Source organism: Coloeus monedula (genome assembly GCF_965178545.1).
Source record: "Coloeus monedula genome assembly, chromosome: 6".
NCBI lineage: Eukaryota > Metazoa > Chordata > Aves > Passeriformes > Corvidae > Coloeus > Coloeus monedula.
Window position 1 is genome coordinate 62,404,481 of NC_138786.1, and position 17,665 is coordinate 62,422,145.

Here is a 17,665-nt window from a genome sequence, read left to right on the forward strand (position 1 = left end):
GTGCCAGGCACGGGGCTGCTGCTCCTCGGAGATGGCACGGAGGGAGGCAGGGGAATTCTGCTCCAAGGACAAGCAGTGGGCCAGAGCTGCTGGGAAAGGGCAGGGGGTCCCTCCTGGGGTGGGCACAGCCCCTGGATCCCCCACAGCCATAAGGGGGGAGATCCCCTGTTCCTGCTTCCAGCCAGCCCCCAACTGCACCATCCAACATCCAGCACTGCACCAGGGACAAAGGCTAGGCTTGGACGTGGGCAGTGCTGCTGGAAAACAGGCCCCCCGAGCCTGGATCTGTGTGGAAACCCCTCTGCTTTCCACCCTAAAGTGTGGGAAGAGCAGGGAGAGGCAGCTCCAGCAGAGCTGCTGCTGTTTGGCTTGAGGCCGTGTGGATGTGGATAAACCTGGAAAAAGGAACAAGGGAAGCTCCAGGTCTGGAGCTGGGGCTTTGGGGATCCAGTCCTGGGAAAGGACAAAGCACAGCCTGTGGCCAGAAGTGTCTCTGACCAGCCCTGGGAGCTGCTTTGAGCACATTGTACCTCACAAGATGGAGACACAGAACCATGATCCCACAGGGATCATCCAGGGCAGCTCCAGGCCCTGCACAGACACCCAACAATCCCACCCTGGGCATCCCTGGCAGCGCTGTCCAAACGCTCCTGGAGCTCTGGCAGCCTCGGGGCCGTGCCCATTCCCTGGGGAGCCTGGGCAGTGCCCAGCACCCTCTGGGGGAAGAGCCTTATCCTGAAATCCAACCAAATCCTCCCCTGGCACAGCTCCAACCATTTCCTCGGGACAGAGCATCCCTCAGGGCTGCAGCCAGAGAAACACCAGAGGATAAACCCCCTGTGCCACCCCCAGCTCAGCCCTCAGAGCCCATCCCACAGAGCTCCCAGCCCTGTGGCAGCAAAGCAGTCAGATGTGCCAGGTCCTGGCAGGGCACAGGGGGACCACAGGGCCATACCTGGAGCTGGCTGGAGCACCCTGGAACCCATCCCAGCACAGAAAATCCTTTTTTTTTTTTTTAATTTTTTATTTATTTCAACAGAGTAGTGCTTGGTTACAGTTTAGTGAAGAACAAATAGGTACATTCATTGGCCACAGCTCCTGGGGCAGCAGCTGCTGCCCGTCTGCAAAGCCAGAACACTGTTAAACCATACCAAAAAAAAAAAAACAAAACCCCAAAAGAAAGTTTAATGAAAGGCAACTATGCATTAAAAAAGTCATCATAACTTCTCAGCTATAAATTACTTCAGTAAAACACGGGACCGGCCCCGGGAGGAGCGGCCAGTTCAGAATCCACCGGACAAAGGAGTAAAACCCAAACGCTTGGCCAGTCGCTCAGGGGTCCATCAGCAACGAGGCTCACTGCCCTGACCTGCCATCCCAAATCCAGGAAGATCGTAGTGTGGGTGTGTGCTTCAGTGCAAGAGGAACAATGAGCCTGTAGCCCTTGGATTTTGTAGTATTTTTAATTTTTTTTTTTTTTTTTGCACTACACTCCTTTCCCTCCAAAGTAAAACTTAAAGTGCTCCTAGTGCTTTGGAATTTAAGCAAGAACAGGGGCCACGAGTGTCACTTGCTGTCTTTGGAGACTTATGGCAGCAGAAGGAAGGGTGACAGTGCCTGGCCCTTCACCAGCTTCGCCATAAGCCAAGCAGGGATTGAGATGGAGCGACCTGTTCCTGCCAGGAGACAGGGGAGCAGCCGGGGTGGAGCTCTGGGGCAGGGACTCGAGCAAGGGATGTGCTGAGAGTTGCCATCTTTGCCTTCTCCAAAGAAGAAGCAGGACTTGCTGCTTTTTTGGGCCAACACGAGTGCAGGAGGTGAGCAGGGAGAGCAGAGGCCACGCACAGGGCCGGCGTGTGGGCAGTGGGACAAGTGACAGCGGGGTGAGCGGGGCCAGGCTGGCGGGGAGAGGCCGGGGCTGCCCCGGGGCTGGCGTTTCTCTCACCCACAGCTCTCACCACCGAGGCTGCCCCGCGTCTCTGCAGCTCCCAGGTCATTGTCCTAGCACGGCATTCCCTGGCCCCCAGCGTCACAGCGGGGGTGGAGCAGCACAGGGCAGGTTAAACGCAGTCCCAGGGTGGATTGGCCCCACGGTCAGAGCAGCTCCCTCCCTGCACCAGCGCCCTCAGCCCCAGCTGCTCCGCTCATCCCCGCGGCTGGCTCAGGGACAAGCCAGGAATAACACCAAGCCTCATCTCCAAGAGCCCAGGCCAGGTCAAACTTGGCTATTTTGGTTAAGTAAAGACAGAGGGACCTCTCCCAGCCTGACCCAGCACCACCCCCCCCCCCTGCACTCCACAGCTCTGGGGGCAGTGGGAGGGCAGAGCAAGGAGCCCAGGGATCAGATCCCTGTGGTTTCTGCCCCTTCCCTCTGCAACAGCAACGTGCCACAGGCAGCCACACACCCCCTGCACCTCAGTGGGGACCCAGCAGTTCACATTCACTTCAGGTTAAAACTCTTGGTTATCTGCTAAATGCAATTTAATACTGAGGGGGACGAGGGGAGCCCCACTGTGGGCATCGAGGAGGGCGAGCAGGGCCGGCACCCAGCGGGTGCAGCAGCCCTGGATTCACACACATTCCTGCACACACACTCCTGCTGAGCCAGCTCCAGCCTCTCCCTGCAGGGAAAAGCCAGCCCTGTCCCTCAGCCACGGGCCAGCGGGGTGCTCACGAGGCCAGCAGGAACGCTGACCTCACTCAGCTCTGAGCCGCAGGCCCAGGTAGGACAGGGCAGCAGCCAGGTGGGACCAGCAGGCAGAGCAAGACCCCCCCGAGCCCCGAGGCCTCACCCAGCCCTGCCAGGTGGGAATATGGCACAGTAAACTCCAGCATCCAGCACCGGGAGCCCTGCCCGGACAGAGCTCCCCGCTCCCAGGGAGGCAGGATGCAGAGTCCTTCAGGGAACACGTCTTTGCAGGAAGACAGTGCCTCTCCCAGCTCTGCATGTGCAATTAAAAGAGTAACTAGAACAGTCTCAGGCCAAGCACAGCCCGAGCAAGATTCGTTCCTTCCAAGTGTGCAGATAAAAGTGCAAATATGCATTTGATGTTTCTTTTCTAGTGAGGAAGCTCTGGTGCATTTAGCTGCCAACATCTTGAAGACCAGACCAAGGAAAAAAAAAAGCTTCCAGAGAGTTCAGCTTCACTTTGCTACATGGTACCTTAAAGTCACAGTTCTCTGACTTAACTGCCTGCAGCCCTGGGCTCAGTCCCGCGCGCAGCTGCGGCAGGTAGTGGAATGTTTGTGTCATGAGTTAGATGCTTTGGGGGGAGAGGAGGAAAAGAGGAAAACCAGGTTACAATCCTATACATGAGTGCCACTCTGGGAAGAGAGGGAGCCTCCTCAGTTCTGTGGGGCAGGGTGGGAGCTGTGGTGGTGGTTGATCTCCGAGCCGCCGGCGGCGCAGAGCAAGGGCGCGCTGTCCGCGGCGCTCCCGCTGTCGGTCCCAGCCAGGGAGCCGTAGCAGCCCGAGCACTGAGGGGTGGCCAAGCTGCAGGAGAGACAGAAAAAACAGACTGAGGGGTGGCCAAGCTGCAGGAGAGACAGAAAAAACAAGCATGGACTTTCAGGGATGAATAATTTCGCTCCGCCAAACTTCTGCTCCCAGCACTGGTCAGGGTGTCAAAGTTTGAAGGCACAATAGCTCCAAGGAACTTGGCTTTGATGAGACAGCTACAAGAACAAGAGCACCAGGCCCCACAACACTGGTCAAGAAGAGCCAGAACCTCTGAACTGCTCACTACACCCCTGGGCAGCAAGTGAGGGACTCGGAAGTGAAGTGGAAAGGAAGTATTCCAAGGCCAGGCTGCACAGGGCTTGAAGCAACCTGGTGCAGTGGAAGGCGTCCCTGCCCATGGGGTGGAACAAGGTTTTAAGGTCCCTTCCAGCCCAAACCATTCCGTGATGACGGGTGACAGGGCTGCCAGGATGCCTCAGAAGAGTTTTGCTGGGGATACCTGACCATTCTCATCCACACCAGAGGTTCCTGCAGAGTTTTGTGCCAGGTCCCTCCCAGGACTTCACCAGCTCTCACTTCCCAGAGGAGAAACCCCTCTGGAGATCATTTCAGAGCCCTCTGAAATGGATCCCAGCCCTCCTGAATGAGATTTCCTGTGTGCAATCACTACCTGTGAGCACCATGCACATCCACCTCTGAGCTGGTCACTTCTGCCCAATAAAAACAGCTCCTTGTGAGCTGCAGAAGGGAACAAAAGGTCTGTCAGAGCCTCCCTGCCCCATCCACCTTGCCCAAGCTCCCTCTTCCACCAAAATTTTTCCTAGGAGCAGAAGCCAGGAGCTCTGTTGCTTCCCCAGAGGGCAGCAGAGCAGCAGCACAACCCTTACTCACCCTCCTTCCCTGCCCCCGAGCCGTGACAAGTCATCATCGCTGTCGTAGCGCCTCGGATTGTCGAAGAAATAGGCCCTGGAGCTGTAGCTGTGGCTGTTGACCATCCCTGCTGGAGTCTGCCAAGGAGAAAGGAGTTAGGCCAGAACCAAAACATTCCCAGGAGTCACCCCAGGGGCTCCTCCTTGCACAGAGGAACTTGCCCAGGCCTACCAGGTTCTGGCTCAGTCTCTGAGCACGGAAGAACAGCACCACAAAAGTGGTTGGCACCAACTCCCAGAGGAACAGGACCACTCCAAACACCACGTACTCCTCGCTGCTCACCTCCACGTGCACCTGTGGGCACAAGGCAGAGGGTCTGTGTCATCCTAGCCACTCACAGAGCTCCCAAAAGCTGGAACTGGGAGTGCAGAGAAACCCTCCAAAGGCAGGAGTCCCTAAAGCAGCACAGTGACCTTCACCTGCCTGCTGCTCTGGTTTGGGTGAGCTGGTTCTGCTCAGAGTGTGCTACCAGGGCACTGGGAGCTCGCTCCCCACACCAGTGGCTCTCCCTCACACACAGCCACGCCTGATTAAGCATTGCTGTTCTGCTCTAGTTGACTTGTCCCTCCTCTCCCTCAAAAGAAGAGTTGGCAGGCTGAGAGGGAGGAGCACAACAGGGAATCCTTCCTGAAGAAGTGGCTGGAGAGAGGAAGACTCAGGTTTGCTGGGTGGAGAGAGCTTCTGAAAGCAGAAGGGCAGCTCATGTGGGTGTTCACACCCCCCAGAGCCCTCTTTTCACCCTCACAGGATGAGGAGTGACTGCATTTCACTTCACTGGGTCTGGATTGGGGGTCACACACTCACCTTGTCTGAAAGGTTGTCCCAGCCATAGTTAAAAGGACCAGGAACATTGTCTGGAGATATGGCCACAGCTACCAGGTTATAGCAAGCCCTTGAGGAGTACAGGAGGGCCACTACAGATCCCACCAGAATAGCCTGGCAGACAGATGTTCCCTAGGACAGGAAGAAATAAAAGGAGTTGTAATACAGAGCTGTGATGTTCTTCCCCGTTCCCTTAAATGCATGAACAGCTGTGCAGCCAAGAATGACCCAGAACATTTGTATGTTGTTGCTAAAATATTCAGAGCTGGGTAAGAGCTTTCTCATGTGATGAGTTCATTGCAGGAGCTGCACAGCCAGAGCTGCCTGGGAGCAGGGAAGGATCTGAGGCACTGGAGTGTCACTGGCAGGACTTAGTCAGCTCCAAACTGGGGGTCCAGGGAGATGCTGCTGCACCCCCTGCCTTCCTCTGGGAATCTCCACAAGGCCAACAACCAACCCCCAGGAAAATCAACTTCTGCTTTACACCCCATCAGACCCTGCAGAGGAGTTTCACTTGCAGCAGCTCAGCACCCCAGCATTTCATGGTGTTTGTCTAGAAAAGAAGCCCAAACATTTGGGGTGGGCAGAGAGTCCCGGAGCTTGAACTCCTGAAGGGAGCCCACAGAAAAGATGGAGAGGCACCATTTACAATGGAAGGACAGGACAAGGGAATGGCTTCAAACAGACAGAGGGCAGGGATAGATGGGATATTGGGAAGGAATTCCTGGCTGTGAGGGTGGGCAGGCCCTGGCACAGGGTGCCCAGAGCAGCTGTGGCTGCCCCTGGATCCCTGGAAGTGTCCAAGGCCAGGTTGAATGAGGCTTGGAGCAGCCTGGGCCAGTGGAAGGTGTCCCTGCCCATGGTAGGGGTGGAATGAGATGGGATTTAAGATCCCTTCCAACCCAAACCGTTCTGGGACAAACTTAGTCCTTGTTAAATCCATGCATGAATCCCCTTCAATGACTGCTGGGAGGCACCAAGCCAGTGAGGGGGCAAACACCCCTCAGCACCTGAGCTGCCTTTGTGTTTAAGCAGAGAATCTGCTGGGGAAGCTCATCTCTCTGGCCTGCTCCACATCCCAGCTCTGCTTTCCCAGATTCGGAGCTCAGGACAGTATCTTGAGAGAGTCAGTAGGAGAGAGGTGCCAACAGACAAGTGACAGCACCGAAGCCCAGAACACATCCTGCTGTCACTGGTGGTGAGCCCGTGCTGCTCAGGCCAGCACAATGAGGTACAAAGGCTGCTGAAGCAAGTCTCCAGCTCACAAGGACCACAGGACAGGAGCTGGCTGCAGTCCAGCCTTTCCCATGGCTCCAACTTCCCCACCTTCAGTGTGGAGGCAGCAGCCTCCAGCCTTGCTGCGTGGCTTTGAGTTCTGGGGCATCTGTGGAACATTTCTGCTCATCCCCACCCTGTTTCTGCAGCAGTTTCCCACACACAACGTCAGGGAATGCCCCCAAGGCAGGGGAGGGAGGCAGAGACCTTTAGCAGACAGCCAGGGTGAGTATCCAAGTGGAGAGCTTCCCTGGAGCACCGGCCAAGGGCAGCCTCGGGCATGTGAGGAGAGGAAGCTCCTGCACTGGGGGAACTGGGTGAGTTAATGAGTGTCCAGAGCCAGTCAGAGCTGGAGACCAGGCCCAGGCCAGCAGGGGTGGGAGCAGGTTCTCTGCTCCTGCCTGCTCCTGGCTCACTGCAGACCTGGATGCAACCTGCAGCCTCTGGACAGCTGTCACAGGAGCCAGGTAGGACACCAGTCCCAGCCCACACATCCTGGATTCTGGGAAGCCACCGATGCCCTCCTGCTGCTTAAGGAGCCAGACATCTCCTACAGAAGGCCTCAGCTTCAACTGGCTGTGCTCAGGTGCTCTGGTTTTTCCTCTAAATGTTTCCAGGCACTCAAGTGGACGCTGATTGCAGCCTCCTGCGACACTGCTGGTGTGGCTTTTCCACTCTCCCACCTGCTGGAAAAGAGCTGTGTGTGTTCAGGCCCTCACCCGTGCTGCTTTGGGACAGGACCTACAGCAACCTCTCCTCCCATTCCAAGATGCTCATCTCATGCAGGACATCTCATCCTGCCCAAGCAGAGCCCAGCTAAAGCTGGATTTCTGGGGGATTCCCTTTGCAGGGAAGCATGACACACCCACCACAGGTAAAATACACAGCAAAAACTGCATCTGCTGCTCTTAGAGAGCCCTCTCTTCAAGGCAAACCCAGGATTTTCTGTGCCTAAAAAGCAGAAGCAGCTCATAAATGTGTTATGCCAAAGCTGCAGACAAAGCATTCCCCTAAAACATGCAGGAAACGTCATTCCCACAGCAGGAGCGTGCACTTTGTGGAGGGAGGAATCCAAGAACTGCCACCTCCCCACCAGAAGGAGAATCTGAGCAAGAGCAGCTCAGGTGCCACCAGGCCAGCGCTGCCCTGAGTGAGCACACCCAGATCCAGCTGAGCAGTCCCAGTGGGAGTTCCCAAGGCATTCACCCACCTTGGACTCGAGGTAGACGTTGGCTGAGGACATCTTTCCCAGCTTGCACATGCAGCAGGCCAGGGAGATGGCGCAGAGGATGAAGAGGCTGTCATTGACCAGGGCCCGGGCCAGGACCGTCCACCTCAGCTGCTTCTCCGGGACCTCGCCGTGGATCAGCATTGCACAGGTTAAATTCACAACTAGGAACAGGAGGCTGGTGAGGATGGAGCCCAAGTACAACAGGACCCTGGAGAGATGGTGAGGGGAAAAATGGTGACTGAGGCAAGTCCAGGTTCATTCTGCACATCCCTTCCAGCAAATTTCAGGGGTTGTATTGGCAGCCCAAGGCTGCAGAGGATTTGCTGGAGCTGCTCTCATAACACATGAGCAGCGTAAGCAGTCATGAGTTACAAGACTCATCTTCTGACAGTCAGGTTCTTATCTTGCAGATTTTAAGTGTTGCTCCAGCTCTGCATTAACTCCAGTCAATAAGCCATGAGTCATCACAACCACTGCAACTCCTTTATTGAGAGCCACTGGAGCTTGCATTTTCCACCCTGGGTTTCCCTGGGAAGCACCTGAGCTGCACAAACCTGGGGCTCACCCATTGCTCAAGCCTTGTTCTGCACATCTTTCCTGGGCTGGGACAGCTCAGAGCAACCCTAAGAGTTCACCCAGGGGAACTGGGATGCTTGAGCTCCCTTGGCACCCCTGACACTCCCAGTCCTGCTCCAAGGCAGAGCTCTGCTCCTTTGTCAGAGCACAGGGGTGGAATTAGAGCTCTGTTCAGCCTTTGGGGCCTGACCCCCCCATTCCCCCCCATTCCCCTGGGACCAGCTTTGAAGGGAAGGTCAGGACAGCAGCACTTACTTGTACTTGTTGAATTCAGCTGCACATTTCACTTTGAATATGACCTGCAGGAAAGATTTGCACAGGGTTATTTTACACAGCCTACAGTTTCCTTTCAAATTGGTCAAGAGATAAAAGAGGGAGCCAGAGCTGGACATCTCCAAGGACTCTGGATTTTTTATTAGCATCAAGTCTTGCTCTGGACCCCAAAGACTGGTACTTTTTTCCTTGTACAAGCCCAGCCCAAATACAGGTAGCCAACAACCATAAACATATTTAACACCCCATATCTGAAAAGCACTTTAACACCACACCTTAAAGACTTAAAAAAAAAAGAAGGGAGTTTAGCACTTAAAAGTCATTAAAGTCCTTAAAAAATACATCTCCTTTTCCCAGTGTTTTGGGCTGTTTTAGGACCTCAGCCACGCTGGATTTCCGTGTTAGAGAAGTAGGGACAGTTTAGGAAGGTGCAGACACTCCCAAGTCACAGCTCAGATGGGAGTTCCTGCTGCAAAGGGACAGGGAAGCAGTGCTCACACTGGTCAGGAAAACAGCCATGGCAGGAACTGGGTTGTGACCAGCTCCAGGTACAGACCCCATCAGGAAGGATCCCAGAGCTGGGGTCACATTCAGCCACAGGCAAAGCTCATGTCCTGATTAGAGACCTTGAAGGAACTTGGGAAGAGACAGAGACACATCCAGACAGATCCCACCTGTACTTGTGGGATCACTGCACAGGTGTGGAGGTTCAGTTTCTCTTCTCCCACAAGGAGCCTTCCCTGTCAGCAGTGAAGGATCACTCATCTCCTCCCAGGCATCCTTAGTCAGCTTTTATCCTGGTGGGATTCCTTGGCTCTTGCTTCCAAGTCAGCACGGAGGTAGAAATGGCACATGAGCTTCAGGAATCAGGCTGCTGCCAACGGGATTTCCAGAGACATTTCAGGATCTGAGGCTTGTCTGAGCCACTGCAGTGGTTCCAAGCATTTCAAAGGACATTGGACAGCTTCAGTGATTCTCTTCCAAGAGTCACTTCCACTGCCTGCCTTCCCTTCCCAAGGCTGAGGGAGGACGAGCTCAATTTAGTGGGTAGTGAGACATGGCTCTTCAGCAGAGGGAGGTATCCAGCCTCAGGAATGTTCTCTATCCCATTGTCCTGGCCCAGACAAGTGCAGGAGTGGGGCACAGTCCTCTCTGAGCCCTAAAACTCATCTGAGTTACACAGGAAACTGGGCCTTGGAAGGGCCATGTGGTGACTCCAAAACAGAAATATCCCTGAATCCTCCATCGTTTGCCTGTAGGTGACATTCAAGCACTTTGGGAGTGTCATGGAATCACTGAATTGCTGAGGTTGGAAGAGCCCTCCAAGGTCATCCAGCACAACCATGAATCCAGCACCACCACATTCACCACTAAACCATGCCCTGAAGTGCCACATCCACGTGTTTTTTTAAACACTTCCAGGGATGAGGACTCCACCACTGCCCTGAGCCTGTTCCAACACCTGACCACCCTTCCAGTGAAGAATTCTTTCCTAACATCCAGTCTAAATATTCCCTGGCACAACCTGAGGCTGTTTCCTCTTGTCCTGTCAAAACAAGCATCGGTGGCATCCAGCTGGGAAACTCCTGGTTCAGCACCCATTCCAGCAGCATGGAAATCCATGGAGGAATCTGTACTCCTGCTGTGACTCCCTGAAGAGCTGTCTGTAACCTCAGCCTCTGAGCAGCACTGCAGAGCCCCTGGCTTGTATTCCAGCTGGGAATGTTGTGTTCTCAGCTTGCAACAGCCCCTCAGCTGAGCAGGGAAGTACCCCTGGCTCACAGGAAGATGCTGTTTTGGGCAGGACTCTGTCCCCAAAGCCTCCCCTGCAGCCCCGGGGATTAAGGAACACAAAGCTGAGTCAGGGTTAAGAGTGCAACAGCAATTTGAGCCTCATGCTTGGCCCACTGCCATGGAAAGCAGAGGGAGACCACAGCTCCAGCCTCACACTTTTATTAGCCCCTGGATAGTTGTTCCTATAACTTCAGGAAGGGAGCAGACACCACTGTGTTGGTGGTTTTAGTTATTAAGGCTGATAAGTTATCTGAAGGTTGCTTTTCCTTCCCAGGGACTGGGTCAGGAGGTGGCACCACCAGTGTGCACAGGGTGTCTCTGGGTTCTTATCCTTGAGACAAGCTCTGAGCCTCCTGCACGAGGCTCTGCTGCTCTCTGAGCCCAAGGACGGCCGAGGCAGAGGGTTCTGCTGTGAAAAATCCGGCCCAGAGAGCTCAGGAACGATCCTGTTCTTCAGAAAAACAGGAAGAATAGACCCCTGTGCTTCAGCAGGCGCAGTAGGCCAAGCTGTGAGCAGCAATCCTTGCAAACTGAACAGTTCCTTCGGATCTGAGCTGAGCCCAGCTCCAGAAGTCAAGCACGAAAACAGGGAACAGAGGTCTCAGCAGCCCAGAGCAGCAGGACTGGGAACATTTACTCCTGAACAAGTCTTTTACAGCAGTTTGGAATACTCGGGTGCCTTTCCAGAGCCATGGATCCCCTGAGCATTCCACATGAGCCAGAAGGTGAGGCTGAGACGAGTTACAGACCCCAAAGCCCCCTGTGATGCCAGAGGCTTTTGGATTTGTGATGAGAGGATTTATCCCATAAAAGTGATTTCCTTGTTCATATCACAGCCCAGGGAGCCCCTAAGGGTCTGTTCAAGAGACACACTCACCCTTAGAAGGTGCACTGGAGGTGTCACAGCTGCTAAGGGAAGATAAGTGACACATCCCACAGATGAATCCAAGGACCACTCCCGGTACCTGCACAAGGCAGGATCTTAACCCTAACAGCACTTAGGCTGTTATCAACAGATCTGAAAGACCCAGGAATTTGTCATTGCCCACTGGAATCAAATTCTCTTTTGCTTCATAAAGGCAGCACCAGTTTGGGCTCTGCAGGTACAAGACACAGCCGTGCCCTGCCCCAGCACAGCTCAGCTGCAGGAGCATCCCCAGACAGATCCCTTCTCTCACCACACGAGATAATGGGAGCACAGCACAGACTATTTTGGGATCACACCTTGTACCAAGCGTGCAAACCCCCCCTCAGCCCACAGAGGAAAAGCTGGAACTCTCCCTGAGGATCTCTCACCATCCTCATTAATACCGAGATCATTCCATGCCATCATGGACACAGGCTGCAACTTTGCATGTTCCCTCCTTTCCTAGAATAGCTGGTCCCCAGCACGGCCACCTGTTCATCTGGGAAACAGGGGAATCAGCAGCTATGGGATGCAGCAGTTTGGGGTTTCAGCGATCCCTCACCAGCTGTCCCTGCGAGGCAGAGGGCACTGCCAGGTGTCTGCGAGACAGGGAAGGTGAAAGAGGGAATTGAAGGATGGAGACTTTTCCAGTTTTCCATCTGAGAAGACCCAGGACTGTAAAGGCAAGCATCTCCCAGGCTGGATGCTCTTTCCATGCCTGTCTGCTGCAGGGCAATTAGAGCAGGAAGAGATGAAAGGGCTGATGTCATCTCATCAGATGGAGCACTTAGAGAAACACACACAGGTGAAGGGCTCTGGCCACACCATCAGTCCCACCAGGCCAACATTCCTTACTCATCCCTGTGCCAGCTGCTGATTCCCAGGACAAGCAGGGGTGCCAAGTGCTCAGGAAGGTCCTTAAGATCAAGGTTGTTGTGGCTGCATTTCATGGAATCATTTGAGTTGGAGAAGACCTCCAAGACCATCAGGTCCAACCTGCGCCTGCTGCCCACCTTGTCACCAGCCCAGAGCTCTGAGTGCCACCTCCAGGACTCCAAACCTCCCTGGGCAGCTCCTTCCAATGCCTGACAACTCTTTCCATGAAGAAATCTTCCCTAATATCCAATCTAGACCTCCCCCTGGTGCAACTTGAGGCCTTTTCCTCTTGTCCCTTGTTCCCTGGGAGCAGAGCCCAACCCCCACCCGGTTGCACCCTCCTGTCAGGGAGTTGTGGAGAGTCAGGAGGTCCCCCCAGAGCCTCCTTTTCTTTCCTCCAGGTTAAATATCCTGAGCTGCCTCCATGTATTTCCATCTCCATGCAGCATGCTCCTGACAAAGACCTGGGGAAAAGCTGGAAGTGGCAGACTCTTGGGAAAGGTGGCATTATTCAAGCAGCTGGCAGCACAGGAGCTATTCCAAAGGCAAGGTAAAGGAACATCCTAGACTGGAAATCTGAGCTATTGAGGCAAGATTGGGAGTGGATCTGAGGAATTCTGACCTGATGGACTGTGAACTCCAGATTCCCAGGAAAGGACTCGTTCTAGTACAGGCTGAGGAAGAGATGCTCCCAAGCTAAAGGCATTATTACACCTTTTGATGTTCCAGGTGGAAAAAGTATCCCAAGGGAGCCTACAAGAGAGCTGGAGAGGGACTTTGGACAAGAGCCTGGAATAAAAGGACACAGGGAATGGCTTCCCACTGCCAGAGGGCAGGGTTTGATGGGATATTGGGAAGAAATTCTTCCCCATGAGGGTGGGGAGGCCCTGGCACAGGGTGCCCAGAGAAGCTGTGGCTGCCCCTGGATCCCTGGAAGTGTCCAAGGCCAGGCTGGAGCAGCCTGGGACAGGGGAAGGTGTCCCTGCCCTTGGCAGGGGGTGGAATAGGATGAGCTTTAAGGTCCCTTCCAACTCAAACCATTCTGGGATTCTGTGAAAAAGAAATACACATCCCACACTCGTTCTGTCAGGTCTCTGCATCCCCTCAGGAATCTCCAGGGCCAAGATGGGACAGGAAGAGGACAGCCTGTCCCCACGGAGAGGAGGAACACCAGACAGTTTAGCAAATTTGAATTTCAGCCCCAAAACAGCCTGGAGCATTAAGCAATGCCGCATCTTCATGGGTATCTGTTCCCTGGAGCTTCTTCCCCACCACCATTCCATCCCCAGCCTCTACACAGCCTGAGGAGCCCCGTAAATCGAGCAAGATCAGCTTGAATAACAGCACAGGCCATTTTCTTCCCCAGATGCCATTTCTCCAGCATCTCCACAAAGGAGGCTCTGTGTACAGGGACAATGAGCCAGGCCCTCAGCACAGCAGCAGCCCATGCTTTTATCCAAGGACATCTCAGATCAGGAAGCCACCCCCAGGCCAGCAGAAGCCCAGTGTCTTTCCACAGGCTGCTGCCAAGTGGCCCTTAAAAAGTGGGAATGGATGGGCACGTTCTGCTGGAGTCACACCAATAAACACACCAGTCACCTCTAGATCATGGAAGCCAGGAAAGCACCAGAGGCTTCCCATCCAGCTGCCCTCTTTCTCCAAATCGCTGGAGCTTCACCACTGAGATAACCCAAAAACCCCACAGAATGATGGACACCCCTCCTGGTGGCACCAGGGAAGCGTCAGGCCCTCCCTGGAGCTGAGCAAGCAGACCCATTTTCACAAGTCACTTTATCCTTCCCCACTCCAGATTCGCAGCTCTTATTTCCTCAGACAGGATTTCCCTTGGCTCTAGGTCTTCAAGGAGAAAGAAGTGGGATATATGCAGAGTTCACTGAAAAACAGATATCGTGGGAGGAGGAGAAGCCTGGGAATCTATTTGGATTTACTTTAAGAGGACCTTTAAACAAGCCTGCAGAGGGGCAAATCTGCTGTCAAATCCAGTGACCTAGAAGAAAACAGAAATCCAGCCACTCTGTGGAGCAGAGCACAGAATCCCTGCCTTTCCAGGGACACAAACCCCTCCTGGCTGGAGCAATTGGGAGGTCAGGCTCCCTTGAGCAGACAAGACAGATTTGTGCACTCTATGCACCATTTGTTATTCCACTGCCACTCCATCAACAACACCTCCGACAGCTTTTGCAACAGGCAGCTCACCCCCCAAAGCCTCCAGGTGTTTATTGGGAGAAAAGAGGGAGGGGGGAAAGAACCCAAACAGCTGAACAACCCCACTGCTCCAAGTATCATGTGAATGCTGGTGTCCTGGGGAAAATGAAATCATAACTCCCGTGGGTGACACATCGGAGCGACGGAGCGATTTCGCTGTGTGCTAGCGATTCCTTTGTGAGGCTGGGGAACAGCTGAGAGCTGCAGAGCAAAGAATCCCAACAACAACAACAAAGCTGGAAGGAAAAAAAGTGGTGACTTGTTTCATAAATAGGCAGCGAACCGGGGAGGCAGGCGAGCAGAGGGCTGCTCACGAGAAACTGGAGCAGAAACAAGATATTCAGGAGGAAGATGGGGAGGGGAGAGCCAGGGCTTTAGGAGATAAAGGCAAGTGGAAGGACTAAGGGAAGGAGGCTAAAAAAAATCACAACACGAGTGATGGGAAACCCAGAAAAGCAGGGACACAGCTCGGTGACAATAACAAGCGGCTCTGCACCGTCCCAGCAGCGATCGTGGTGCTGGGAAGGGGCCCCCCTCAGCTTCCCCGGGCTGTTGTGTGAGGGATCTCGGGGTTTTTTTGTCTGACAAGCTGCGGAACAACAAGCCCGGTTCGCAGCGGAGCGATGGAGAGAAGGAGGGAGCGCAGCAACAATAGCAGAAGAGGCTCTGGCTGGTGACGTAATGGTTGGCATCACTCCAGGCCAGAGCAGCCCCTGCTGCTGCCACTTTCTGGTCCCCTTTGCACAAGGGGAATCAATTAAAACAAGATGCAAAACAGTCCCTCAAGTGATGCCCCCCCCCCCTCCACAAACACCCCTGCCGTGGGTCTGGGTTGCAAAGAGGAAAACCCCACCTGGGAGCAGGGCATCTCCCTGCACCCCCAAATCCCAAATTCAGGGCATGTGCATATCCCCCCCCCACCCCGGGGTCTGCAGTCAGGGTACAGCCCTGCACCCCAAGCCCCTGATGCTGGGATTTCGGGCACACTTTTAGCTCACACCATCCCCCCCAAATCCCACCCCGCCCCCCAAGCTTGGATTAAGGGCACAATCCCTGTGCTTCTCCCCAAGCCTGGATTCAGGGCACAATCCCCGTGCCTCCCCCCGGGCTTGGATTCAGGGCACAAACCCTGCATGCCCCCAGCCTGTCCCAAAGTCTGCACTGAGGGCTGGATTCAGGGCACAATCCCTGTGCCTCCCTCCAAGGCAGGATTCAGGGCATATCCCTGTGCCTCCGTCCAAGCCGGGATCCAGGGCATAGCCCTGCATCCCCCCAGCCTGTCCCAAAGCCTCAGCGGGGGCAGAGCCCCAGGATCGCCTCCCAGCCTCACCTGGACACTCACATCCCCATCCCACCCCCAAGCCTCGGCTCCAGGGCGCTCCAAGTTCGGAGAGGTGGCTGAAGAGGAGCTTCCAGCCCCGGTGTCCCGCAGGGTGGAGGTTTGGGAAAGGGAATTTTGGAGAGGTTTTGCCCAAAGGCAAAACTTACCTCGGCGAAATAGAGGTTGAGAAGGCAGAGGCTGGAGAAGAGGAGGCAGCCGGGCAGGCAGTACAGGAGCCAGTGGGCGAAGGGCTGCTGGAGGCGGAGGGCCTGCAGGGAATTCTGCAGGTAGAAGGAGAACAAGGTGGTCCTGAGGGCTGCCCAGAGCAGGCAGAGGAAGAGGCAGAGTGTGTGGTAACTCAGCCGCCGCTCGCGGTAGTAGAGCAGCAGCCAGAGCTGCAGGTAGGCGAAGAGGAAGAGCGCGGCGTACAGAGCCGTGTGGAGCACGGTGAGCCCCAGCTCCACGGCGTAGGGCACGGCCGCCCCCTCAGCGAGGGCCATGGGGCAGCGGGAGGCACCGACCCCCTCCCTGCCTTCCCTCAGCCCCGGCTGGACACCCCCATGCAACAAAGGGGAGCCTCCCCCCCACACTTCTTCTTTTCTTCTTCTTCTTCTTCTTCTTCCTCCTCCTCCTCCTTCTTCTTCCTCCTCCTCCTCCTCCTTCTTCTCCTCCTCCTCCTTCTTCTTCTTCTCCCTCCCGCCCGCCCGGCTGCACCGCCCGCCCGCCCGCCGCCAAACAACTCCGTGCCGGGGACAGCCGGCTGAGCCCGCTGATTTGAGGGGCGGTGGCGCGCGCCCCCCATTGGCCGCCCGCCGGCCCCGCCCCCCGCCGCGCCCATCCGCCGCTCCCACTGGCCGGCGCCGCCTGTCAATCACCCGCGCGACGCCCCCGCCGCGCCGCCGCTTTGCTTCTTGGGTTGGCGACGCCGCCCGCTCTCCATCACTTCCTCCTTCCCTGAGAGGCGGCGAGGGGTGAGAGAGGGACGGAGAGGGATGAGAGAGGAGAAGGATGAGGGAGGGGCGAAGGGATGAGGGGAGCGCTGAGGGGCCCCCCGGAGGTGCCGCGGGGATCTGGGCACCGCCGCAGGCAGAGTCGGGGTGCGGGAACATGCCTGCTGCAGGTTGGGTCCGTGGCGGTGTGGGGATGCCCGGGTGCCGCTCACAGACCGTCTGTTCCATGCAGGCGGCCATCCCCGTGTTTCCAGGGATAACTCAGGGACCCGCGCTGCGAAGAGGTTTCAGCTCCGGCTGGAGGATACCGAGAGGCCTCGCTCGGCTCAGGGGTCCCATCGCCGGGCTGGCACAGACCCACCAGCGCTGGTTTGGGCATCCCGGGTGTTCCAGCCGTGCAGCCAAGCCACTGACCAGAGGGACAGCCCGGGGCGGGATGCTGGCCTAGCACCACGGAGGAGGGATGAGGACATCGGCATTAACGCTCGGAACACCAGGTAAGTGGCGGCCCTAAGCCGTCCGGAGCTTGCGTCCGATGCCGGCTGTTTTCCAGGGATTTCGGGGTCCCCAAGGACAGACGGAACGGGGCAGCGGGGCAGCAGCAGTGGGTGATGCTGCTTCCACCGGGGACGTGGTGGAATTCAGCAGGTGGTGATTCCAGCAGGTGGTGATGCTGTCAGGGAAGTGGTGGATTCACCATCCTTGGAAGTGTTCACGAACCACGGGCACGTGGGGACATGGGTTAGTGATGGGCTTGGCAGTGCTGGGGGAATGGTTGGAATCGTTGGTCGTAGAAAAATCCTATAAGATTCCATGGTTCCATGCTGCAGGCTGTGTGCTGTCCATGGGAATCAAAGCCCTCCTCTCCTGAGTGTGGGCAGAGGGAAAGGCTGCAGCATGTCCCTCCTGCAGCCTTGGATAGCAAGTGAGACCCAACTGCTGGGAAGTTGGACCTGGAAGTGAAAATGAAAGTGAAGCTCTTCTGGAAGTGGCAGGATAAGGGGCAGCGTGGGAGCATCACTGC

At 55.7% G+C, this 17,665-nt stretch overlaps 1 protein-coding gene across 1 annotated transcript; it reads right to left on the bottom strand.

The window, feature by feature from the left end:
• Positions 1-2,427: 2,427 nt before the first annotated feature.
• GPR137C (G protein-coupled receptor 137C) lies at positions 2,428-16,264 on the bottom strand. The gene is made up of 7 exons (XM_082283336.1): positions 15,859-16,264; positions 8,550-8,593; positions 7,698-7,926; positions 5,195-5,344; positions 4,562-4,684; positions 4,352-4,467; positions 2,428-3,493 (listed from the first exon to the last, which is right to left on the bottom strand). The coding sequence occupies exons 1-7, from the start codon at positions 16,189-16,191 to the stop codon at positions 3,346-3,348; spliced, it is 1,143 nt and encodes a 380-aa protein (XP_082139462.1). The 5' UTR covers positions 16,192-16,264; the 3' UTR covers positions 2,428-3,345.
• Positions 16,265-17,665: the final 1,401 nt, after the last annotated feature.

Bases quoted from the DNA above. Each gene is read 5' to 3' on its own strand.
- GPR137C (XM_082283336.1), bottom strand. From the start codon at position 16,191: ATGGCCCTCGCTGAGGGGGCGGCCGTGCCCTACGCCGTGGAGCTGGGG. The intron at 4,685-5,194 runs GTGAGTGTGTGA...TTGTGCCCACAG, and splicing joins GGGACAACCTTTCAGACAAG to GTGCACGTGGAGGTGAGCAG. The intron at 3,494-4,351 runs GTGAGTAAGGGT...TCTCTCCTGCAG, and splicing joins CTCGGGGGCAGGGAAGGAGG to CTTGGCCACCCCTCAGTGCT.